The sequence below is a fragment of the Schistocerca piceifrons genome, chromosome 2 (genome assembly GCF_021461385.2).
Source record: "Schistocerca piceifrons isolate TAMUIC-IGC-003096 chromosome 2, iqSchPice1.1, whole genome shotgun sequence".
Taxonomy (NCBI): Eukaryota; Metazoa; Arthropoda; class Insecta; order Orthoptera; family Acrididae; genus Schistocerca; species Schistocerca piceifrons.
The window spans coordinates 73805115-73830960 of record NC_060139.1 but is presented as its reverse complement, the minus strand read 5'-3'; the positions used below and the strand labels follow the sequence as shown (position 1 = coordinate 73830960).

General features: G+C 40.3%; 1 protein-coding gene across 1 annotated transcript in view; it reads right to left on the bottom strand.

Annotated features, from left to right (window-relative positions):
* Window positions 1-1494: 1494 nt before the first annotated feature.
* LOC124774894 (phosphatase Herzog) overlaps window positions 1495-25846 on the bottom strand; it is a 61830-nt gene continuing 37478 nt past the window's right edge. The window contains exon 6 of the mRNA XM_047249553.1: window positions 1495-7492. Coding sequence (XP_047105509.1) covers window positions 7235-7492 — 258 coding nt within the window. The 3' untranslated portion in view covers window positions 1495-7234. The remainder of the gene's footprint in view (window positions 7493-25846) is intronic.

Here is a 25846-nt window from a genome sequence, read left to right as displayed (position 1 = left end):
TACGTGGTCCACGCACTGGTGGCCGAGGAGGTGATCATTCGGTGTTTGTAGCTGGCAACACCTAGCAGGGTGCCCAATTGCAGTAGTCTGGGTCTAGTTGCTCCTCCTGTCTTTTTGCCAGAAAGGTGTTGTTTGCTGAATGTCTTCTCAATTAGACCCAGTGATTGTTCCCAAGCCTAGCTCGGATTATAGCCATTGTCCTGGTTGATGAGGCTGTCCCTGATGCATATTTCAATGGCCCCTCTAACTATGCTGTTCCAGTATTTGGAAGTTTGTGCTAAGAGCTCTGCGACCACTGATTTGTTAGGATCACATCAGTCGAATGTGCTGCTGGTGTTCCCGGCAGAAATCTCAGACGGTGCACACTGCTTGTCCAATATATGTCTCGACACAGAGTCAGATGCACACCAGCCTTCCATAATCTGAGGTCTTCTTAGATCTCCCCAATAATCTGTGTGTTTTATTGGATTGCCAAAAGTCACTTCTTACTAATCCTTTTTCAATACGCATTCGTACACTAGCGCACTAGTGGCAAAAATTGAAGTGCCTTGCCAGGCATCACCGAACAGATGCCAAAGTGATTGCCTCCTCAGCTGCTGACACGTGCCCTCAAGCACGTGCCGTGCACAGAATGGTTCACAGGGGGAGTAGACACGTCGACAGTGCACCACCAAGAGCCCAGTTAGTCAGCATATTTGATAATAGCAAGATGACTGAGTGCCAAAATATTGTACCCACTGGACACTATGAACTGGCATACACCCATGGACTATTTGATAATTTACTCTAGAGTTAGTTCTCTATAAAAACATCAGTATGGCTGTCTTGAGAACAAAGCTGAAAATATTATAATATTTACACGGTTCAAATTAAAGACTTTCTGGCATGTGTTCATTGAAATGATTTGGTTTTCAAGTGAATTTATAGACTCAAAATGTGTAATCTATATAAAACCACAAGAGACAGAACTTACTTTCAGGAGGTGAAATACTGCTGACCAATAAGTTTAAAAGTAAGACAGACTATTCCTAGCTATCAGAATTATTAATTTCTTCCTCAGGGCAGTAAGAGGGATAGGTGCTCACAACAGGTGGGCTACTCTCTATCTGGGATTAGAGTGATCTGCCCCTCCTTACTTTCCACAAACCATCCCCATTTCCTCCCTGGGGAACTTACCTTTTCAAATGCTAGGAACAGTTATTTTTCATTTTTAAATTTGTCTGCAATATTGGCCTCCTGAGGGTAAGTACTGTTAAGTTTTTTGTTCCCTCACAAGGTTATATTATAGTAAGGGTCACATTCTGTTACTGGAGATTGACTTCTGTTCTTTCTCCTTACACTGGTGTGAAGCCACCAGTTCCTCTGCATCTTAAGTTATGCTCTACAGATTCAAAGAAATCTGTTGCAATGAAACATTCAGTTTCAACAAACAGTGATTGATATAACAATCACAATTTAAACAGATAAAACAAAGAGAAAGAAACCACACCACTGTTTAAACAGGAAGTACATTTATTTACAGATGAAAGGCATTCTGATCATTTCCCACTTTTTTCTTTGTGAAAATCATACAAAACTTCTGTACAATATTTTTCTTCTTGGTATAATACAATAGTCAACATTTCAATATCAGAGGTGAGTATATAAAAAAAGGGATTAGTTCCAACAGTATTAATTCTAGCAAAACCCACCTGTACCTATGTTATGTGGCAATAAACTGCATGCAGTAGAATTACAGTCCATGAATATTTCCAGGATAAAACTTCATTTAAAAAAAAAAAAAATTACCTTGAGCAATTTTCCTCCACACAAGCTCAAATGGAAGCACCTACTGATTTTACTCCTGCACCATATTTTTTTTTTTTTTTTAGTTAACCTTATATGTAACATTGAATCTTTCTCAGAGTATTACCTAGGTGTGTGGATGATTTATTTTAGTTTTATTATTTTTCTAAGATTAAAAACTAAACAAGGACAAATGCTGGTTCGGCACACACTTCAGCTTTGTAAAACATTTCCATCATAAATAAAACACATGCCTTAGCAATGGAGAAAATTAATAGTGTGTTAAATTTCCCAATGCACTAAAAATTAGGCCACTGTTACAAAAGTCAGTAAAATACAAAGCGGAGACCATTATTGATGGAAAAATGTTACAGCAAAGACACAAACAAAATTCTAAAAGATCAACAGCATTACAGATCTGAAGAAAATCCAGAAAACCTTTAAGCTTAAGACTCCTCCTCCAAGTGGGTCTCTTACTTTGCAGTTATCTTGACTAGAAATTTCCATTAAAAACAAAAATGATGTGTCTACTTTAATAATGTTTGGCAATGGAATCTGATCATTTAAGTGATTATAGCAGTGCAATAAAGAACACAAGACATATAATTTGGTAAGACTCAAGTGAGTGCAAGCTTTTATTAATGCTTAATGTGCAAATTTTCCCATTGTCTCATATATCCAAAGCTGCATATTTAGTCACCATTTGGTGAAATAATTTCCTCATGCTTTTTTTCCAAAATTACAAACTATCAGAATATGACAAAAAATTGTCCTAAAATAGTTGACTGATTCAACAATGCATCAATGATCAAAACTTGAAAGTGACAAAGGTGGTGGAAATACCAGCCTTTCAGTTTGGAGCATTAAAATATGCAGTGTAATGAGTTCAGTAAAGCACTTTTTTTTTTTTTGCTATTCCCACTGATTACACAACCATTTATTTCTCTTCTATTTTTGATACCCCTCAGAGTTACAAATAATAAACACAACAAAGTAGGTTTCTAATGTTCATAACAATTCAAGGATCTGTGAAGATCACGACTCAGTCTTGATGACGTAAATGGAATGAAGATTAAGTGAATAGAATAACTATTCATACACGAAATTGTCAGGAATTTCCCACTAGAAATCTTTATTTATAAAAACGTAAGTACTATACATCTGAAATGTGTGTTTAGAGGTAGTTCAGACATTCAATGGAAGTGGTTTATTGATAAATTTTTGACAAATTCCTTTTAATATTCTATGTATTCTGAGGAAAGGTGACTAAATGAATAACAACTCTCATTATGTATGTATATTTCTTACACATTCAATGTCCTGTCTGTTTTGGAACCAGCAAAAAAACAATTCCCTAGCTCTTAGAGAAAATTCTGCATCATCTCATATTTCACATCATGAACCATACATTGTCCTTTAAAAATACAAAACTCACAAAAGAGACCAACTGCATTAGATGAGTGGAAAATAACAGAAACTCATGATCATGCAGAGGCTTACCAATGGTCCTCTTGCTCAAGAACTACTTGTGAATGGAAGAGAAAGGGAGATACACCATGGTGGTACCAAATGTATTCTGTGCTACACACTCAGAACAACCAGTAGAATGTCAATGCAGTGTTCCTGTATAGAGGAAGTAAGCATCCCTGAAAATATTTATTTACAGACACTGTGATAGTTAATTGTGTAACCTTATTCACATTTTTCAATAATTTTCTACATTGGTACATAAAATACTGGGATCAAACTTGGCACCAGACTCTCTGCAGCACAATAATGATTTCGTATGGGTTAGAAGGAATATCCCTACTTATCAAACTATCTCAGGAAACAATTAGAGGAATTCCTGGAACTCACTGGAGGTACTTTCTGATTGAAAAAGAACCGTTCTTAGTTACCTAAAGAAAAATAATGATGCTTAATGACAAAGCATCATAAATGTCACACATAGTGCAATTATGAATTAACTAAAACTGAAGAATGCAAGTACAATATGCCACAACACATCAACACATGTAGAATTAATGGTAAATGAAATGAAACTCTTATTTTACTTCACAGTTAGCCTAAATAAAAATTCATGTATCCTCATACCATCCTTGTGTGGCAAAATACACACATGCTCAACACATAATATAAATCTATTTGTGCACTATGTGCTACTGCAAGACATATAGTAAAAACGGCAATGTTTACCACTGAAGTTCATCAAAAACTTGTCATTTATCCAAGCGTAGTGCCAGGGAATGAGTTTACATTCAAAACTAATTTTTTGCATGAGATGTAATGATACACATGGCGAAACACAATGATACCAACATAAATGTAGACACTGACAAATCGAAAAACAGGATAATTTTCAGAGATAACATTTAACCCTCTGAATGCTCACTTCTGTTATCTGGAAAAGTATGATATTACTTGATTGTAAAAGGAAGAAGGAAGCAGAAAGTTTAACGCCTCATCGACAATGAGGTCTTCAGACATCGAACACAAGCTCAGATTAGACAAGATTATGGACAGGAAACCTGACATGGCCATTTGAAAGGATGCATCCTGATATTTAAGTGACTTGGAAAAACCATGGAAAATCTAAAAACGGATGATCCATTTAGGGTTTGAATACTACTAATCCTGAACAAGAGTTCAGTATCTTTACAGTTGTGCCGACTTGTCCTTTGTGTTTTGGCTCATCAATTCCACTTATTCTATCTGCTGTTTTAATTTAGCCTCAAGAGATACTAGAGTTCCTTGTGAAAAGTCACACCAAGATAGATGTAAATTTATATCTTCTGTTATCAACTGGCATCAATGTGTAATTTGAATGGAGGCAACAAGTGTTAACCAATTACCAAGAAATGCTCAAAGTTGCAAAAGAAAGCTATTACAATGATGAGAGGAATTCTAAGCACACCATTTGAGTTTGCAGTCATCAACAAAGCTGTAATTCTATACAAGCCACCACGTACTTGCCGTACTAAGCACTGCTAAAAGCCTACAAATAAAATACTAATATTTTTTTCAGAAACTTATTTAGAATCACATTATAACACTCCTTGACCAAAGGATTATTTAGTTTATATCTCCGTTGCTGTTTAACTTAGCACTTAAGAGATGTTGAAAAGGTTCTGAATTTTGATATGCAGGAATTGAAACTGAATAATTACTACTTTCATGTATGTAAATAAATGGTCTTTGAACAAACCAGTGTCAGATACCAATTTGTGTAGTGTCAGTGTATTTGTTGGGAGCCAGGAATAAAAATTAGTATATTATTTAAATTGTTTTTGCTAATCTGCTTGAAATTATGTACACATACAGTAACCAAGGAAATTGGGCAATAATTCAACTTTTATGGATACACAAAATGACAATCAACTGTCCAAGAAGCTAATAAAATGTGAAGGCACAACTTTCTTTATTGTGGTATGTCTTTAAATAAAGTCTATAACAAGTAATTAAAAGAAAGATACAGCACTTTCCATAAATAATGGTCTTCTGAACAGATTTATTTACTTTTATCACATTCAGTTATAGATAGCACCGAACCAACTTTTAAAACCAGCCAGTTTCACAAATTTATAATGTGTCAAATCTAAGGTCTAAGTACAATCTCTTTAACAAATAAGCAATAAAACTTAGGAAGACAAGCAAATGGGTAGAATATTACATTTTAATTATGTACACACTGATCAACTACAAATTAAATAAAACAAGGTACTTTCATCATTCACAAGGAAAAACAAAAAGCACATTTCAGTTTATTTGTTGCAAAATATCTTAAGTATGATTCATAATGAGTACACAATAAACTTTACAAAAATAAAACAAAACTTCAATTTCTTAACCAACAATTCATGTAGCACATAAACAACCCCCCCCCCCCCCCCCCCTGGATGATACATACATCAATTAAGTAAAACCAATCATTGGTACAGACTGATATTGTGATGCTCATTTGTACTGCAAGAGTTGAACTAAAATCAGAGTTGCCCTGCCACAGTAAATATTGGCAACCACCACCAGAAGGGTAAATACTGAAATCCATGAACAGGTTACTTGGTTACTCTCTTTTATACATATATAAATAGTCAGAGTAAAAAATTATAATAAAGATAAAAGCTGTGTAAATATCGCCAAAGATATGCGAAATCACACATCCAAGCATGCCAACACAATATGCTGGCATGCTTGTATAAGGCCACTATAGAGATTAGCAAAGTCACATACTTATAATAGGTGTGTGGCAAATAACCACAGTACATCAAATTTAACAGCTCAAATTACAGATCTACCATCATTTTGTCAACTCCATTTTCTTTATTCATTCAATGGCGTCCTATAAGTAACTGCTTTTTTAAAAAGCAATTTTGCTTTACTTGCTTGAAGGTAGGCAAGTAAAAGATGGAGAGGAGGGCTAATAACTCATATTTATGATTGTTCTTTTGGTTGCAAATTCTAATTCCCATGAACTTATGTTCTTTCTCGGCATTGTGTGTACCTGAATAATGTTACATAAAAAAAGAAAGTAGCACCAAACTTTCCTGAGCATTAAAATATGTGAAGTAACTCCTTGCTTCAGGACTGTTTGTATTGTTAAAAACTGTAACACCAAATTATTTCTTCAATCATTGTCAAATTTACTCTGTACAGCAGGTAACTCATTCCAAAATTAATTTATTACAGTGGCTGATTAGTGCCATAAATATATGTATATATATATAATTTTTTAGTCATACATAAAATCTTTCACTAGTCAGAGTAAAATCATACTAAATGTAACAAGCAAATATGACAATAGATTATACAAGATCCCTTGACTGGTTACAAAAATTGCACAGGGTTTCATTCTGCCTTATCAAAATTGTTTGTAATATAATCTGGGGAAACAGATTTCATTATAAAAAACTATTCTTGTCAGCAAAAATAACTGGGAGTTGACTTTGTTGAGGGAGTTGGACCGAGAATACACACACACATACACACACAGAAACACATGGGCACACTTACATGTATACACAACATGACCTGCTGAATAATTTCTTTCCTTGCCAACGAGGAACAATTAATCTTTTCAGAAGGCAATATTGGCACTTGGACTGTTGGATAAAATTTCTGAATTCCTTTTTATAAAATATTTACACTTGCTCTCTTGCAACAGGCATCAAAAGTGAAGTGTTACAGTTGATTCATGCAATAGTTTTGCATGGAAATCAAAGTCCTGCACTTTCTCGAAAAGGATGAAGCAAATTTCATTTGTAACATGTGGTTTCCGTGACCACAAATAACACAATTTCAAACGATTCTGACACATCTCACTCGCACTCACAGTTACACACTTTTAACGATTAACAGCATGGCCTTTAACTTCAGGTCCCAGCTTCTGCCTTGTCTTAACACCAACAGGTTCACACTGATCGACTAAAACAAAGTTAACATACAAGCTTGGCTACGAGCCCACATTCAATTGTGTATGATTGTTCACTTGAAGGCTGTGTAATTGCTGCTGTTGCTGCTGCTGCTGCTGTTGCTGCTGCTGATTTGACAGTGGTGATGGTACTGTGGATGGTGCTGTCGTGTTATATGGATGGTTTGAATTGCAGAGAACTGTGTACACATTATCCACTTTGCTAAGCTTCTCAAAAAATGGTATCAGATCCAGAAGCTCAGAATCAGTCATGTCATCAAACCATGAAGCAACAGGCACCTGAAAAACAAGTTATAATGAATGTAAGCTAGTGCAATCAACGATGCTGTTCCAATTCACAACAAATTCTCTATAAAATGTAGAGTGGTTGTTAATGGTCAGAATGTTGGGTTACAAACAGCAGTACTTTATTAAGTATGCCTCCCGCAGAAATGGTATACTTTTGCCTCCTTCCAACCTTAGAAATGGATCAGTTACATGGCAACAACAACACACATGGCTGGCTAGATGATAATAATAATAATAATAATAATAATAATAATAATAATAATAGAACTTTTATCAGTAAAAAAGGAAACAAATCTGAAACACAGTGGTAATCACATTATACCAGAAAGAAATTTTTCTGACCATGACTCAACAATGTAAGGAATCTCTCTAACCACGAAACAGAAAATAGTTCTAAACTATTCCAGAAAGGCTGTAATCTTGAAAATCTATTCTTTCTTACATGATTTAAGCCTCTAAAGTCTGTTTGTTAACAACCAAACTCACGTTCGGCATCTTGTTTGTAGGCAAGTTTTGATATCCTGGCATATAACTGTAACAGAGCCCATCAATCACCAATTTCTTTTGCTTATCTGGTAGGGGCCCTCTCAGTTTTCTAGGTTCTGATTCCATAATATAATTTACTTTTTTTATTTAGTTTATATGCTTTTCAATAGATATTACATATTAAATTCAATTTGTATCTTCGTGTTACATGCGGCCAGAATTTGGTTGGTTGAATTGGAGAAGGGATCACACAATGCTGTCGTCAGTCCCTCCGACCTTGGTATAACTAAAACTGATAAAATCTCACACTATAAGAGGGAACTACAATGGCCATAAAATTACAAATGATTGACAGAGAAGGAAGGAAGAAGGCAGAAGAACAGAGGAGAGAAAGAAAGTGACAAACGACAGGAGCATAAAGGAAGAAGCGCAGGTAGACAAGATAGACACTCAAGATAAAACAGACCCCATAAGGAAATGAGTGGGAAGGCAGAGGGCGGGAGTGAACCACCAGGCCCAGTCGAAGCCAGTCCAATTGGGGCGAAGGGGAGAACAAGACGGCCTGCCTTCCCCTCCACCCACCGATAAGTTTGAAGGTAACACCCTCAAATAACGCGATAAAAACCCTCATCACAAAGAAACCATGAAACGAGATCAGCCGCTGAGGAATTGTCAGCTAATGCCACGGGTAGCGAGTCAGGAAAGCTAAGAGTCCATTACAGGGCAGTTAAGTTGGGACAATGCAGTAAGAGGTGAACCATAGCCAACAGCGATCCACAACGACAAAGAGGGGGGTCCTCACGATGGAGGAAATAACTGTGAGTCATCCAAGTATGGCCTATGTGGAGCCGGCAAAGGACGACAGAGGCCTTACGAGAGGCCCATAAGGAGGACTGCCACATAGTTGTAGAATCCTCTATCTCCCTGAGCTTGTTCAGCGAAGAAAGAGTGTGCCATTCTGCACTCCAAAGTCCCAAAGCCTGGAGCCACAATGCCTAACGAAGGTCTATTTCCGGAATGACAATAGCAAGAGAAGGCCTGTTAGTAGCCAATTAAGCCAGTCAATCGGCAAGTTCATTGCCAGGGATCCCAACATGGCCTGGTGTCCAAATAAAAACTACTGAATATCCACGTTGATCCGGGAGAGAAAGAGAGTCCTGGACAGCTATGACGAACGGGTGGCGAGGGAAGCACTGGGCGGTAGCTTGCAAACTACTCAAGGAGTCACTACAGATAGTGAAGGACAGTCCTGATCAGAAGTGGATACAGTCCAGTGCATGCAAGCTGGCTACCAATTCTGCAGTAAAAACACTAAGCCATCTGGCAAGGAAGTAAGTTCCGTGTGTCTCGCAAAGGTGTAAGCGTAACTAGTGTGACCAGCAACCACGATGGAGCCATCACTAGAAATCACTTCTGAACCCGGGAATGAACTGAGGAGACAGTAGAACTGGAGGTGAAGAGCCTCCAGATGGACAGAATCCTTTGAATTGATGGAGATCAAGATAAAGCTGTGGCTGAGAGACACACCACGGAGGGGTATGTGCGCGAGCAGAGAAAAGAGGCGGTAAAGGGAAGTGCTGGAACTAAAAAAAGGTGACTGAATGCGGCATCCATGGTAAGCCCACATCGTATTTGGATAAAGGAGACCATAATTAAGGTGCTTTGGGGTGCAGCGAATGCGGAGCCCGTAAGACATCAGCTGTTGTTGGCGCAAAACTCACAGCGGTGGAATCCCCACCTCTGCGAGAGGGCTAATCACGGGGCTAGTCCAGATGGCACCAGTCGCAAGTCGTACCCCACAATGGTGGATGGGTTCTAGTATCTGCAATGTCGAAGGTGACGCAGAACCATAGACAGGACTCCCGTAAGCTAAATGAGACTGGATCAGTGCTTTGTACAATCGCAGTAGAATAGAGCAGTCTGCACCCCAGGATTGGCCATCGAGGAACAGGTCCGTATGGGGATGGACTGTGTGGTGACGACAGAAATGCGTGACACACGACTTGGCTACCGAAAACTGAAAACCATGGGAGAGAGCCCAAGATTGCACCCAGTAGATTGCCCCCTGTAGACGACGTTCTGCAGCGCCCATGACAGAGGAAGTGACATAGATACAAAAATTTTCGGCGTACAAAGAGGGGGACACTGTCGGCCCAGCAGCTGCCACCAGTCCATTAATGGCAGACTCCAGGCGGACAAAGTTATAAACCATAGAGTGGCCACAGCGAAAACCACCTTGAATCGATGACAAAAGGTCGCGGGATTCAAAGATCCAAAACAGCCACTGACTCACCAGGCATTCAAAGAGCTTGCAGAGGGTGTTGGTAAGGCTAATTGGACAGTAGTTATATCCAACTGAAGAGGTGGCTTCCCAGGCCTCAACACCGGAATAACAGTGCTTTCCTGCCACTGGGTAGGAAATACCCCCTCACTCCACAGACAGTTGAAAAGGATCAGTATACGACAGTGGCCAGCCACCAATAAGTGTTGGACCTTTTGGACATGTATCCAATCTGGTCCAGGAGCCATGTCGGGACAAAGGGTGAGAGCACTGGCAAATTCCCTCTCACTAAATGGCGCATTATAAGGCTCCAAGCAGCGAGAAATGAAAGACAAAGACAGTCATTCTGAGCGCTCTTTCAGGAAGAGGAACGTGTGTCTCACATAGGTGTGAGCAGGTGTAAGTAGATGCAGAGGCTTGGGCAAAGTGTTGAGCGAAATGTTCTGCGACAAAGTCCGGATGGGTAAGGACAACACCACATACAGAAATTCCTCCAACACCGGTGGGAGGACGATGGCCAAAAATTTGCCCGAGTTTCGCCCAGACTTGTGAAGAGGAGGTGTGCGGTCTTATGGCGGCCATATATCGTTTCCAGCAAATCCGTTTCTGAAATTTGAGTAGGTAGTGGGCCCAGGTGCGGAGTCGTTTAAAGACCAGAAGAAGAGTAGTAGAAGGGTGCCACTTGAAGTGTTGAAGAGCACGGCATCGGTCTTTTATGGCCACAGCAATTTTTGGGGTCCACCAAGGGATCATCTTCCGAAAGGGAGGAACCTGAGGAAGAAGGTATGGCTGAGACAGCTGCGGAAAGAATGGCAGCAGTCAAAGTCTGTGTAGACTCATCAATACTGCTGTGTGGTAGCACAGGGGGGATGGTAGCAGAGGAGAAGGCACCCCAATTGGCTTTAGAGAAGACCCACCTGGGGGGTGACAGAGCGAGATACACTGAAGGAAGGTCAAAACAATCTGGTAATGATCGCTGTCAGATAAGTCATCGTGGACACCTCATTGAATGGAGGGAACAAGGCCGGGACTGTAGATGGAGAGGTCAGGGCGGTGTTTAGTAGACAGAGGTCAAGCCCTGCCAGAACATTTCAACTGTCCTGCCCAGAGCAGTAGTCCTGTGACTACCCCAAAGAGGGTTGTGGGCATTAAAATCCCCTAGACGCAAGAAGGGAGGAGACAGTTGTTGAAGAAGGGTGGTTAGGGCAAGGGATGTGGGCGGTCAGCCAGGCGGGAGGTAGAGATTACAGATTGCGATTGGAGTGGCCATATGGACCCTGACAGCAATTGCTTCCAGAGTGGTATGGAGGGGAACCCATTTACTAACACTGTCCTTGTGGACCAAGGTACAAACACAACCAGAAGCCCGCAAGGGGCCAATTTGGTTCAGACAGAAAGTGTGGAACCCACAAAGTGTGGGTGACAAAATGGGTCTCCTGGAGAGCAATACAAGCAGCAGAGTAGGAGGAAAGAAGGGGTTGCAACTTGGGGAGGTGACACAAATATCTATTACAATTCCACTGGAGAACTCTCAAGCTGGTGTCCAAAGGGGAAGCGAATGGACCGGAGCCAGTCACACCGTCGAGTCGCCATCTGTCATCGATAAGCATGGGGTAATGTCCATATAGGTGGGATCAGATTCAGTTGGTTCATTGGCCAGAGGAGAGGAAGGCGGCACCTCAGGGGGTACGGGAGGGGCCTAGCCCTTTTTCTTGTGTTTCTGCTTCTTCTCTTGTGAAGGAAGAGAAGGGCAGACTGCAGTGAGGTCGGGCACGGGATTACACCTGGCAATCTTGGCGTCCACCGGCCGGGATCACAGGGCCGATGTGGAGCTGCAGATCGCCTTTCAGGGGGGTGCCGAGAAGAGGAGTCCCGGGAAGGAGCTCCAGCACCGGCAGCTGCCGAAGGAGGAGAGTGCTTCTCCGGTGGGGGAGGGGGAGCAGCACCCGAAGCAAAGGGTATGGGTACTGATGGGGAGGGGGAAGGGGAGTGGGAGGTGGAGGGTGAGGAGGAAGGTGTGGGGCGCATGGGGCGGGGCTGGGAAGAGGAGAGGGTAGGAGGGGGAATGGATGTAACTGAAGCAAAAGTAGATGTTATAGGCACGGGATGGAGCTGGTCATACTTTCGACAAGCCTCAGTGTAGGTAAGTCAAGCTAAGGTCTTGTACACTTCAATCTGTTGTTCTTTCACATACACTAGGAATGCTGGCGAGCATTGAGGATGCTGTGCATTACAATTTACGCACACTGGTGGAGGATCACACGCACTCCCCTCATGGAGGGGGGTGGGAGGGGGGGGGGGGGGAGGTAGGGCACAGTCACCGCACAGGGTATCATAGCTGCAGCGGGAAGGCGTGTCCAAACTGTAAGCATTTAAAGCATCTCATCGGTGGTGGAATGTAAAGTTTTACATCACACCACTACACCATCACCTTGACGTTCTCTGGGAGGGTATCCCCCTCGAAGGCCAGGATAAAGGCGCCTGTATCAGTGCGATTGTTTTTAGAGCTTCATTGCACACGGCAGATAAATCAGACTCCTCACCGCTTGAGGTTTGCACGGAGCTCCTCATCAGTCTGGAGAAAAAGATCCCGGTGGACAATGATGCCCTGTACTGAGTTCAAAGATTGGTGGGGTGCGACAGAGACTGCGATATCACCAAGATGGTCACAAGCACGCACAGCTTCAGATTGGGCAGCAGAGAATGTCTTTATGAGCAAAGAACAGGACCACATTTTACTCAAGGATTCCACTTCGCCATGCTTATCTTCAATCATCTCCATGAAAAACAAATGCTTGGTCATGGCAAAATTTTCGCCATATGTCCTGGTACAAACCAGGTACCGAGGGAAAGGTTTCAACCCAAGCTGGCGAAGATGGTCAGGGAGGGGAAGGTCAAAGGATCAGGAGTTTCATGTATTCTATCACTCTTAGAGACGGCCACAGAATGGCAAGGATGTTGACACTTTTGTCGCTTCATGTGCAAGGTGTCTGCCCTCGTACCACCCACTCCGACCAGGGGCTCGCCCTGTGGATGCCACCCAGCCACAGCAAGGGCCATCTGGCACGGCGGCCATTGCTAGGAGTTCTGATGCCCCAAAGTGATGAGCATTGATTCCTTGGCATACACAAAGCATTAACAGCTCAGATACTAGCAGTGTGATCCCTGTGTTGTCAGGGGGCTCAGCCAAGTGGGTACTTAACAGCCCCACCACATGGACTGGCTACTGTGCTGGTGACCTAGCAGGAAGGGGACCAGGTTGCAAGAGGAAAAGGGAGGTGAAGGAGAGAGGAGCCTTCCCCATGGAAACTAGGTTGGGACTTCATCCCCAAATGGCTCAGACCGAACGGAAAACTTTGGAAATGGAGCTCAAACCCCAAGGGTACCAAGAACGCCAAAGAGGAGATGGAAACAGCAAACTAAACAATAGCACATACCAAAAACAAAGCCGGGAGGATAGCCAGGTCAATATAAGGAAGTCCACCAAGAGGGAAGGGAGGGGGAAGGAAGAAAGGAGCAAGGACAGGGAAGGAGAGGAACAGGGACAATAATGCAGCCTGGAAAAAGGAAGGAGACTGCAATAGCTCGGGGTCCCGTTCACACCACACGCGTACCCACAAAAGGGACTGTGGGCCCCATGAGGGGGGGGATTTGATTTTCTGCAGTGGTATTCCTGTGAATATATTTGACTATTGCTACAGATTGTCCCTATTTCCAAAAGTCCATAAAATCTCTCATGCTGGGGAGAAACAACCTCTTCATATGTCTTTGTAGTGGGAGAATGGTATCCGTAATAATTCAGGCCATTTTATTTGCTAAATAAGCAAGCTAAATTCCATATGGAGAAAAAATGATGTGAAAATTAGTGACGACTTTCACATTAATATGAGGTCTCAACTATATGAGGCCATCGTAAGCATATGCAGGTCTCCACACACGCAACAGATTTGTGCATCACGTACATCATAATGAAATGCTGAGATCGAGGTGGGGTTGGTGGTGATGGTGCAGTGCCATGAAACATTAAACATTTCAACCATGATCACAATATATTCGCAGCATATGCTTAAGGAACCATAATAAAACATTGGAAAATCCAGGATGAAATAATGACGATATTACAAAAAGAATAGTTGCTACTCACCATATAGCAGAGATGCTGAGTCGCAGATAGGCACAATGACAAAACGACGGTCAGAAAATAAGCTTTCGGCCAACAAGGCCTTCATCGGAAATAGACAACACACACACACACACACACACACACACACACACACACACACACACACACACACACGCAACTAACACACACATGACCACAGTCTCCGGCAGCGGAGGCCACACTGGCCTCAGCAGCCAGAGACCACGGTCATGTGTGAGTTTGCGTGCACGTGTGTGTGATTTATTTCAGTTGAAGACCTTATTAAATGAAAGCTTATTTTATGATAGTCTTTTCATTGTGCCTCTCTAAGACTCGGCATATTCACCATATGGTGAGTAGCAATTATCCTTTTCACAACAAAGAACCAAAATTAATTCATTAGAATCGTCATAATCTACTCCTATCCTACCCTATGAAAATAGCTACGTTAAATGTTATTGCTTTCACCCGTCTGGATACCAGTACGTGTTAGCATGCTTTTTGAGATTCAGTGAGTTGCACTGGCCCAGAACTGAATCCTGTCCAGCAGATTGGACATGAGGACCTGTGGTATATAAGCGGTTTCCACATATGACTAGGTGAATACAACGCTGGTTCCCATGTCTGGCCTCGGTTACACAATTCACAAGCACTTTGAAAACATTTTCACACTTTCATATAGTATAACAATCAATGTAGTTAGATAGTGTACAAAAATTCTCTCTGGAAGGGGTGGGTGGGGGGTGGGTGGGTGGGGGGGGGAGGGGTGGGGGAGATGTGGTGACAGGAAGGGCATCCAGTCACCCTCGACCACTAACACTGCCAAAACCAGAGTAACATGCCAACTCTGTGAAGATAGGAGTAAGGTCAGGGAGGGGGAGGAGGAGGAGAATAAATGTTATTACCTTCGTGCTAGAAAAAATACCTGCATAATTGTGAAAAATTTTGTTTCACTTGCATCTCTGTATGATAGGATTTATTTTACGAAATATAAGGTCAAGGTATAGGTGAACAAAAATTTGCAATTGACTGACTGCTACCACCTTCATCAGTAGCAAACATTCGACATCCACTGTTGCCCACAGGCCTCCTTCATGCATTACAGTTTCAGCTATATACATCCATGTTATCCAGTGTATTTTATAATGTTATCCATCCACCTTCTATTAGGTTGTTGCCTTGATCTGTCCTTATTTGTTGAAACCCAGCAAAGTACTTCCTTGGACCAGTGACCCCATCAATTCGCCTCTTCATTTCAGTAATAATTATGTCCTACACTCTGGTTCATCATTTGTCTCCCTGTCTCTGCTAGAGAGGTGTGTAAGTGTGCTGGTGGGGTGATGCACAATAGCATGGGACAGTGTCCCGTGTGATGTAGTAGCCACCAGCATCATTTTGCCACATCTATGTAACATCTGCTTTAGATGTGCATAGAACATTTTGCATTGAGTTTTGTGTTTCTTTGGGTACGGCAAGGTTACTTAGCTATTGTTCATTATGGGAGGGCACAAAACAAATACAGCAAGTATTACATTAACACTGAACAAAAACAGTTTTCCAAGAACACAAAGCCAGGATTACCAGTTACCGGTGTAAGCTTGAGCTTGTGGCATAGGACAGAGACAAAGCACACAGTGGTACCATCATAAAATATTTTCCATCACTATTTGCACAAAATATATCACCTACAAAACTATTTAACTGCATGCAACTCTAGTAATTCCCGTGTGATGTAGTAGCCACCAGCATCATTTTGCCACATCTATGTAACATCTGCTTTAGATGTGCATAGAACATTTTGCATTGAGTTTTGTGTTTCTTTGGGTACGGCAAGGTTACTTAGCTATTGTTCATTATGGGAGGGCACAAAACAAATACAGCAAGTATTACATTAACACTGAACAAAAACAGTTTTCCAAGAACACAAAGCCAGGATTACCAGTTACCGGTGTAAGCTTGAGCTTGTGGCATAGGACAGAGACAAAGCACACAGTGGTACCATCATAAAATATTTTCCATCACTATTTGCACAAAATATATCACCTACAAAACTATTTAACTGCATGCAACTCTAGTAATTCCCAACATGCTTTTCTCAACTGCACACTGATTGGCCTTCAGTTTTGGAATGGCTTGCACACGAAGTCGATGTATCATTGCTGTGTGACAGGACTGTGGGTGGTTCAGGTACAATACAATTAACATGTTTCCTGGGTTGCTTTTCTCCGTTTCAGGATCTGAAAGCTTCCCCAAGAACTGCTAATAATAGTTATCTTGATGAAGTTTATGGAAGCTGTAGTACTGTTGTATATATATTTCACTATATTCACATACACTTGTCTCATTTGAGCTGTGAAAATGTCTCAAAAGGTTACTCAAAATCTACACAAAATCTTCACTCATATTCACTACTTCATACTATAATGTCTTATTCTTTTGTTTAGTAAAACATCAAAAACTTTTTCATGCAGGTGGTAATGATTAATGAATATTTTTTTTATATTACAGGCAGGAGACTGATCTTGTTTGGTCTGTCCCCCTCTTGTGAAATACAATTCAGCATTGTTACAATTTTGATAAATTGTCGTGTTTCACAAAGATTCAGTAAGCAACTTTACAATATTTCCTTCAGTTTCAATCATTACTACTGAAACATTATCATCATTTCCACCTATACAAACATTTAAAAATATCTTTCCTTGTACCATTTTCTCTCTGCCATCTTAATGTATGGCATGTGTTGTCCTACCAACACAAGATTCTGTTTTGTTTTCTTCCTGTCCTTGTGTTCATGTGCTCATGTGTTTCTTGTGCCAAATTTTTACTGAAACCTATCACATCCTCTAGCAGAATTTCCAAATGACTTTGTGTAATTCAGATTTTTCCATTTAGATGTTCTTTTTCTGTCATCATTATGGCTGTAATAATTTTTGCTGTTGGCATGTCTTTGTTAAATAATTGCCAATGACAGAATGATCTTCATATTAGAAGATGAGAAGATGTTGGACTTCTTGTTTAGTTTCATTCACGTCCCTAATTACAGTGAATTCTCATAGTCCAAGTACACACTCTTGAATTCCTGCATTATGAGCTGTTTCTTTCTAGATGTCTGTCTAATTTGACTCTGGATCTTATAAATCAGAAGTGGGATTTATTTCCTAGATGTTTGATAAAATATAGTCAGCTTCATTATTGGTTCCATATCGTCCATGTCAAGTACATTTTCTGCTTGTTTTCTTCTGGAAGCATGTATTTAGGACAAACATATTTGCTGTCTTGGAAGTTTTACCAGTTACAGACAACATTATTTCTAGTATAATATACTGTATCCTCCCAATTATTCAGAGTAATTTTGGGAGAAGATGTATGAGTAACTGAAAGAAAGAAAAAAAAGGAAAAAAAAGAAGAAGAAAAGAATCATCAGAATATTTTCAAACATGTATTCTCTGTCTGAAAATTTATCCAAATTCCGTGCATAGCTTCTGTAGACCTGTTCATTGCTAAAATAGTCTCTAATGTCGGTCCGTTTCTGAGGGGACTTGATATTTTTTCGCAAAGCATTTCAAATTTTTCTTGCAGCAAAAATGTTACTGTATTGAAACCCACTTTGCCCCATGCAATCTATAAGAGCATCGGCAGATTACAATGTGGTAAAATGACTGACAAGGTCACTGTCTTCATCTCCACTTCACAGTCACTGTCCTCTTCTCTGTGTTGTTGTGAAGCAGGGGCCACATTTTCAGCATCACATGCATAAATCTTCAGTCACTTATTCAAACTTGCTTTGACATCTTCAAAACCATTTAAATCCTTTGTAAGATTCATTATTTGTGTAGTTGTTATTTCTTCATCACTGAAACCTTGAAAATCAATTTCTTCTATGTCTAGAAGAATTTTCCTCCATGATAAACTAATTAGTGTATGTGGCTTGACTTCCCGTCAGACATTAGAAATCCTGTACTCGGCATCTAGAATTGTTAACTTTTTCCAGAACGCCACCAAATCATCCTCTTCAACTAGCATTCTCGGTACCAGCTCGGTAGTGCTGTTTTACCCTATATAATTAATCCTGGTCCACTGGCTATATAATGGCAGTCATGTTACCAGATAAAAACTTTGTTATGATCAGACCATCATCAGATACAAGAATCCTCTCACTGAGATGTGAAGGGCATTGCCAAGAAACAGAACAGCCTTCTGTGGCAGTCCTTTCTCTTCTAGAAATCACAGTACAAAATGTGTGTGGAACCAGTTTTTGAAAATTTCACTATCTGTTCATGCTCCTAATTGGTTGTAATAATGCACAGGGAGATCCCTAGCTGCAACATCCTTGAATGCTTTTTAAACTTTTCTCATATTCTGATCGCTAGTAATTTCACTTTGTGGTTTCCAGAAGCATTGGCAGTGCTCAAAATTGCTATGCTTTCTTTAGATGACTTGTATCCAGGAGCACAAACTTCAGTGTTCAAAGCAATCTCATCATGCTTTTTCGGGCAGGTAGTCCAGAATTACAATCACATTTGCTGACAAAATACTAGATTTTCTGCTTATTCTTATAAATCTCCTAAACAGTCTGCACTGCCATAACATAATCAGCACTTAGATTTGCATGCAGTTTTCCCCTTCTCAAATCTTTCAGTTAATTCTAATTTTTGTTTTAATGTCAACACATCTTTCTTTCATTTCTCCGCCATTCTTTTATAAATATCTTTTAAATTGCTTTGTTGGCTGTTACACATTGATTAACATCAGAAAACTGAATTTGGTTCTGATTTACGTGGTACAGGTTGACTGAAAACAATGGAAATTGTCTCTGTTATTATAATGGTAGTATTTTAAATGGCGGGTTGTTTAAGTTGCTGTTCGAAAGAGAAAAGTATTGCACTTTTTTATGCACAAGTAATCTACACATGAATACTCAGGACTACACTGAATTAAGTTTCACACTGAAGAATTATACTTCGGTTTGTGCCCAACATTTGCACAAAAATTCACATTATTATTTTTCAGCCAAATTTGCAGTTTCATCAATTTCATTGTCTTTTCACAGAAGCTTTCCACTTCTTCACCTGAGTATGTGCACGCCAAGGAATGCACTTTAATGATTTTCAGGTGATACCTTTTGTTTACTTTTAAAACAAGCCCTGCTATTCTGCCAGATTCCTTATATCTGCATTATCATTTTTAAAATTCTTGTCTACAATAAAACCTACAACAACACACTGCCTTCATCTCCTTGATCAGTGGAGCGATTCTACTTTATCTTGGTTTTATTATCACACTACTGACAACTCTATTAGATCTCATTTTTAAATGTGTATAATTTGACAACAATAAACTATCTTTGGAGCCTAAGTTTCTCCAATTTCAATCCATCCTGCTGCCCTATATCCAATAAATGCTGGCCCAGGACTTGTACAATACTTCCCTGACTTCATGGAGAACCAACCATGCCTGTATATGGGCCATTATTATGATGGAGTTGCGACTCACAAATGCACTTTAAAGCTACTACCAGCACCCCTCGGGAAGGAATCTGTTACTCCTCCTGTCTGCATGTAGTGCATTTCGCACGGTCAAATGTGACATCATTTTTCCAAGTGTTTGCATATTTTGTAACTGCGATGGGACTTGGAAGCCAGTACAATATTTATTTAAGTGGATGTGGAAAATTGCCTAATCAAATCCAGGCTGGCCGGCACAACAATCCCTGTTGTTAATTCACAAGGAGGATTTGATCCAGGGGTACTGAGCTTCTCCATGTCCTGGAAGTGGGTGCTTTAATGCAACTGATTATTCTGTCGTCAGGTTTCTACAATTTACTGTTCCTAAATTAAAAGATATAGGTGAGTTACGCTCTTGTGCTCTGTATTATTTCTGGTTATTGACCCAAAATTTCTGCAGCAATGTGGGGGCACGGAAGTAGATAGTCATGCCCCACAGCCTACATCTGTTGCTTGATTTCCCTCAGTCCACTACAACAATGTTCTTTCATCCAGGCTTGAATATAAATGTCTCACAAACTTTCATGTGGTGGCAGAGCATCCGATGATCCTACTTTTCATACCAGGCCAAGGGCTGAAGATTTTGAGACTTGTGAACCATGCTTAATCTTGGCAGAATTATGCTCACTACAATCTCTGCGCCGGGATGAAAGGTAGTGAAGCCATCATCAATCACTATCACTGTTTAAGAGTCAGTCTTATTTTTATGACTCATTATGCATTCAAGTCTAATCTGCAGGGCAATGTATAATTACTCTCATTACTCTGTCTGCAGTGCAGGTTGATAAGGAGCCCAATCATAAAGCAATCAATCAAAATTGTTACACCTACTAATAGATACACAGCTTGATTATCTGGAATGGACATCAGGATCTATTCTAGATGGTTCTCTTAATTCTCACCTTCATTTAATTAAGGATTTCCCCACCCCCTGTCCCAAGTTCTTAATAGTCATCTTTTGCAGCCACTGCTACTATATACAAGATTTCTTATACATCATAAGACGTCAATCATGCTACATCAAACTTTGAACCAGCTAAATCTTTGCTCCTGTTAAAAGTGTAAATGTTCTTTTCTGAACTGTTAGTGGGAATTCCAGCAACAACTGTGTATATCACTAACAAGATTAACCCCCATAATTCATTCATTTATTACACACACATATTATGTTCCACATCAATTGATCACTATCATAACCTCATCATTCCCACTAAGTGAAGCGACAACTGTTAAGCCAATGGACTTACATCCAGGAAGAATGTGGTTCAAAATTGCATCTAGTCATCCACATTTAGGTTGCCCATTGTTTTCCTAAATCAATTAAAGCAAACTAATCCTTTGACAAGTTCACTCCTTATCTCCTTCCTCATCCTCACCCTATCTCAGCATGTGTTCTGCTTCTAATAATACTGTTATTAGCATGACATGAACCCCTTACCTGAACACTTTCAGAAAAAGAAGTGTTTGAAAACTTCTACGTATTTTACAATGTTTTGTATGCCTTTCAGAAATATATTCTGATCTCTGTTCAAATTTAGGCTTGTATGTTATGACTTTTTTCCTGTGGGATGTTTTCTGAAGCAAGGTGTTGCATACAAAGGAACAGAGTGTTGTTGTAGGTTTTATTGTAGACAAGAATTTTAAAAATGATAATCCAGATTCACAACAGTATTGTGTTTCATTCCTTACATGTATCCTGTCACTTTCTCTTGAGTGGGAACAAACATTGCACTGTCTGGCTGGGTTGGACTTCTTGTCTGTTGGTGGAATGATTTCTGGGAAATGGCACGCTGATAGCTAAAGGAGTCACTGAGGGTAAGGTGGACACCCTGAAGTTGGAGAGATGATGCGTGCATTGTATTCATTACAAATTCTTATCAAGAAGTTCCTCCTGACTGTATATTACAAATGAATTCTAAACTGTCTCAGAGACAATCTGCTTCACTACTCAGGTCTTAACTGCACACCACTGGGCATTAACTACAATCAGATGAAGCATATGTTACAGAGAAGGGGCCATGAGTGTATCTATGACAATTACACACTTGCACTACTACAGCATTTCCTACCACTTTAGTGAAGAAAGTAGTGGTACAATCAACACAGGCCTGTCTAAGAGGAGCAGAGCAACAGCTTACTAAACTGCACAGAAATTGTTACAAACTTCTTTTACATGCCACATATGAAACTTAGACAAACAGCAGATGGAAAAATACCCAATACATAGTGAGAAACAAAATGAAAGAAAGGTACAAGAGTTACATCAAGACAGTATTTTGTGAACAATTTGGCATGCCCAAGATAGCTCAGGATAGTCTGTCTTACTTCTGTGTCATTTCTCGTTGTCTTCCTTTTCCATTTGCTGCAATATTTAAGCAATGTTTTTCTTCACAAGTTGTATTCATATTTTTGTTTCAATAGATGATCTGAGAAGGATTTCAGGAAATATTACCCAGTTTTAATGACTGATGGAATGCCCCGATACGGAGTATGGGTTTCATTGAAAGTGTCTGTGGGTGCCATTGTAGTGGGGTGTACCTTGCATCTAAAACACAATGAGAGGTTTCTTCCATATTCTACAAACAGGTTTTCAATATCAATTTTCCAGCAGCTCATACACAAAAATAGTATTCCAGACAGCCCTATCCATGGTAAACTAGCCTTATAGGCATAAAGAATTTGGTGAAATATGTGACCAATGTCAATGGAGCATGGCCTTGTTTCCTTCAATCTGTGGTTACTTATAAATGTAACTGCACATCTACATGAACAGTTCACACACTAGGAATGTGACAGTAAAGGACTATCTTGTTACATTTATTTGATGCCAGAAGTAATGTAGTCTATCTGTACGAATAATAAAAAAGAGCTGAACATAAAAGTGATCAGCACAGAGGTTTAACTATGGTGAAACTATAACTATAGATACACTAACAGCAGCACAGCTCTGACTTATGGGAATGCACACATTACTTGCAATGGGAAAATGGAGTCCAATGGCAAATTGTTGATTAGATATGGAGCCCAAGCTCAGATTTGGAAAGGATGGAGATGGAAATTGGTCATGACATTTACAACAGAACTATCCTGGTATTTGCCTAAAGAGATTTAGGGAAAACATGGAAAACCTACATCTGGATGGTTGGCCGAAGATTTCAATCACCATTCTCCTGAAAGTGGGTTCATCTCTTAATCTGCATGGAAAGTTTTACAATAAAGCAAATACCCTGGAGAGAAGAGAAAGAAAGCTATTTTGTCAATATAAGGTGGAAGATCATATACACATAAAATGAGCAGTGATCCAAATCAAAAGAAAATTTCTTATGTAAACTGATGGAAATGTGTAACATTACTTTCTGTATATTATCAATTATTTGATGTGCACTACTGGATAAAAACCCCTATACACTTTTTCACGCTTTATGGTCTTACTTTCTGCTTACACCATATTAAATAATTGCTAATTTTATAAAATTACTGGTTACAGAAAATTTCTGGTCAGTGACATTTCGTCATTTAAATATTTTATTTCTGGCTGGTGACTTCCCATATAATGATACACATTTGCCAGTTTTTCTTTTCCATTTGTCCTTCGTGAATGAGAGGAGTTGCAATTTCTGCCACAGATAACATTTCATACGGACAGACCAATGCTTCAAAATTTTGTAACAAACACGTGTTACAGTGCTGTGCAGAAAAAGTGGAGATGAATGTGGCTCTATGACTAAGTGAATAACCATCAAACTATTAATACAAAAAGTCTGTGATATGATCTTCAGTTAGTCCTACAATTTTTTTCCATCACTTATCACTTGTTTCATTTCTAGCAAGATAATCTGAAAAAACAAGTTGCACTGTCGTTCAAGGTCCAGGTAAAACTGTATGTCTTCCTAGAACTGGCTGGCTAGACAGTTCATAAGGCAAACAGAAGGAGAGGGTATACTACCTCCAGTTGACCATGCCAAGTAAAGATCAGCAGTGTTCAAATCAACTTCAAGGCTGAGGAACATAACTACTACAGATTCAGGTCTGGAGAGAAGCAGCGTTTGAGTCACCAGCTAATATGCTGATCTTACCAAAAAACACAACACTTCTCGTTTCTCACAAACAACTGTAGATGTACTGGTCATCGACATAGTTATAATGGGGATATGATTAGTGAAGAAAATTTCACAAATATCAGCAGAAGGTGAATACCCCTACTTCGACTTTTAGAATATTGTCCACAGTCAACATCAGTGATACAATAAAACTTCATTTAACATACCTCCATTCCTTGATATCATGTTGAATTGTACCCTGAACCAGTGTAGGTAAGGCAAGAAAATATTTTTATCAGGCAAGCCTAGATCATATGTGGTGTTAATTCATGTTCATACAGGTCTCTACTTAATGAGCAGAGGATTCTTACACTGAAATTTCTGACCTCTATTCACTTACATAATTTGTGGCACGCAAAACAAATCTGTTAACATTTTGGCAAGCAAGCCTGATCACAACTTGGGGCATAATGCCGTGTTTGAAAAACCCTGCCCGAGCATATCCCAGGTCGTGATTTTCATGGAGCGTGTGGCATCTATCGCTCGAAAACTTGACTCATTTCATGCTAGAACAATGTTCATATTGTTCCGCCATAACATCAAGCGCTTGCACATTGGCCTGAAACGTTACAGCAGAGAAGGCTGAGAGGCGTCAGCCAATAGTATGCTGACTAGAACGACACCACAACAGAAGCAGCCCCTATATGAAGAGAATTTAATGCCACTCTGCCTAGCCACAGCCGCACTAGAAGACAAGATGGGATATAAACACTATAGCAGCAACTTGTAAACTGCATTATTTGCTTGCATGGAAATTGTATATATTGAAGGACACTGATTATTTGCTTGTCACCATTTGCTTGCGACCCATCTTCGTAAATATGAAAAGTTAAGTATTGTCAATTTATTTTACTGTGATAAAAACCATTAATACGATCTGCTTGAATTGTTGTCTATCTATCAAAGAAAACAGCTGCCTAGACACCCTATATTATACGAGTGGGCAGAACATAACACATACAAGGTATGATTCAGAAGTTTCACGACTGATTCATTTCTGAGTAGGGGAGCGTGCGTGGACTGGATCCGCTGGGTGGGAGAAGTAGTGGGGGGTCTCAGGGAGCGAACTGACGCTGTGGCAGTTGCCTCCGTAACTCCGAAGGGTGCGCATCGCTTGCAGCATGAGTGCATGTCATTGACCTAGTGGAGCAGCATTATGCAATTAAGTTTAGTGTGCAACCGAACAAAACCGCCATGGAGACTCTCAGTATGATTCAAGAGGCCTTTAAGAAAGAAGCCATGTCCCGTGCAACGGTTTTCATGTGGCACAAACGTTTCAAAAATGGCCGCAGGAATGTTGAAGACGATGACCGCTCTGGGAGGCCATCATCAAGCCGAATGGATCAAAATGTGGAGAGTGTGCGGGAACCTTTAAACAATGACCGTCGTCTTAGTGTGAGTGCTCCGCTGCTTGAGGGATCGAGTTTGCAGTGTCCGCCCGGTGATCAAGGACGATTGGATTCTCCACCACGACATCGCGCCCACTCACATGTTGTGCGTCGCCACCCAAGTTTTGGTCAAGTTCAGTGTGACAACACTGCCGCAGCCACCCTACAGCCCCGACTTGGCTCCAAGTGACTTTTTCCTCTTCCCCCCAAATCAAGACAGACCTAATAGGGAAGCGATTAGACTCCATCGACACCATCCAGTAGGCTTCGACGAGAGCCCTTGACAGCATGACGCCTGAGGCCTTCCAGAAGGGCTGCGGACAGTGGAAGATATGCTGGCAGTGCTGTGTTGATGCTGAAGGATCATATTTTGAAGAATTTTAGTCTGCTGTACTTAAATGTCCAATAAATCTCTAGTTCTGAGTTAAATTTTGAAACTTTTGAA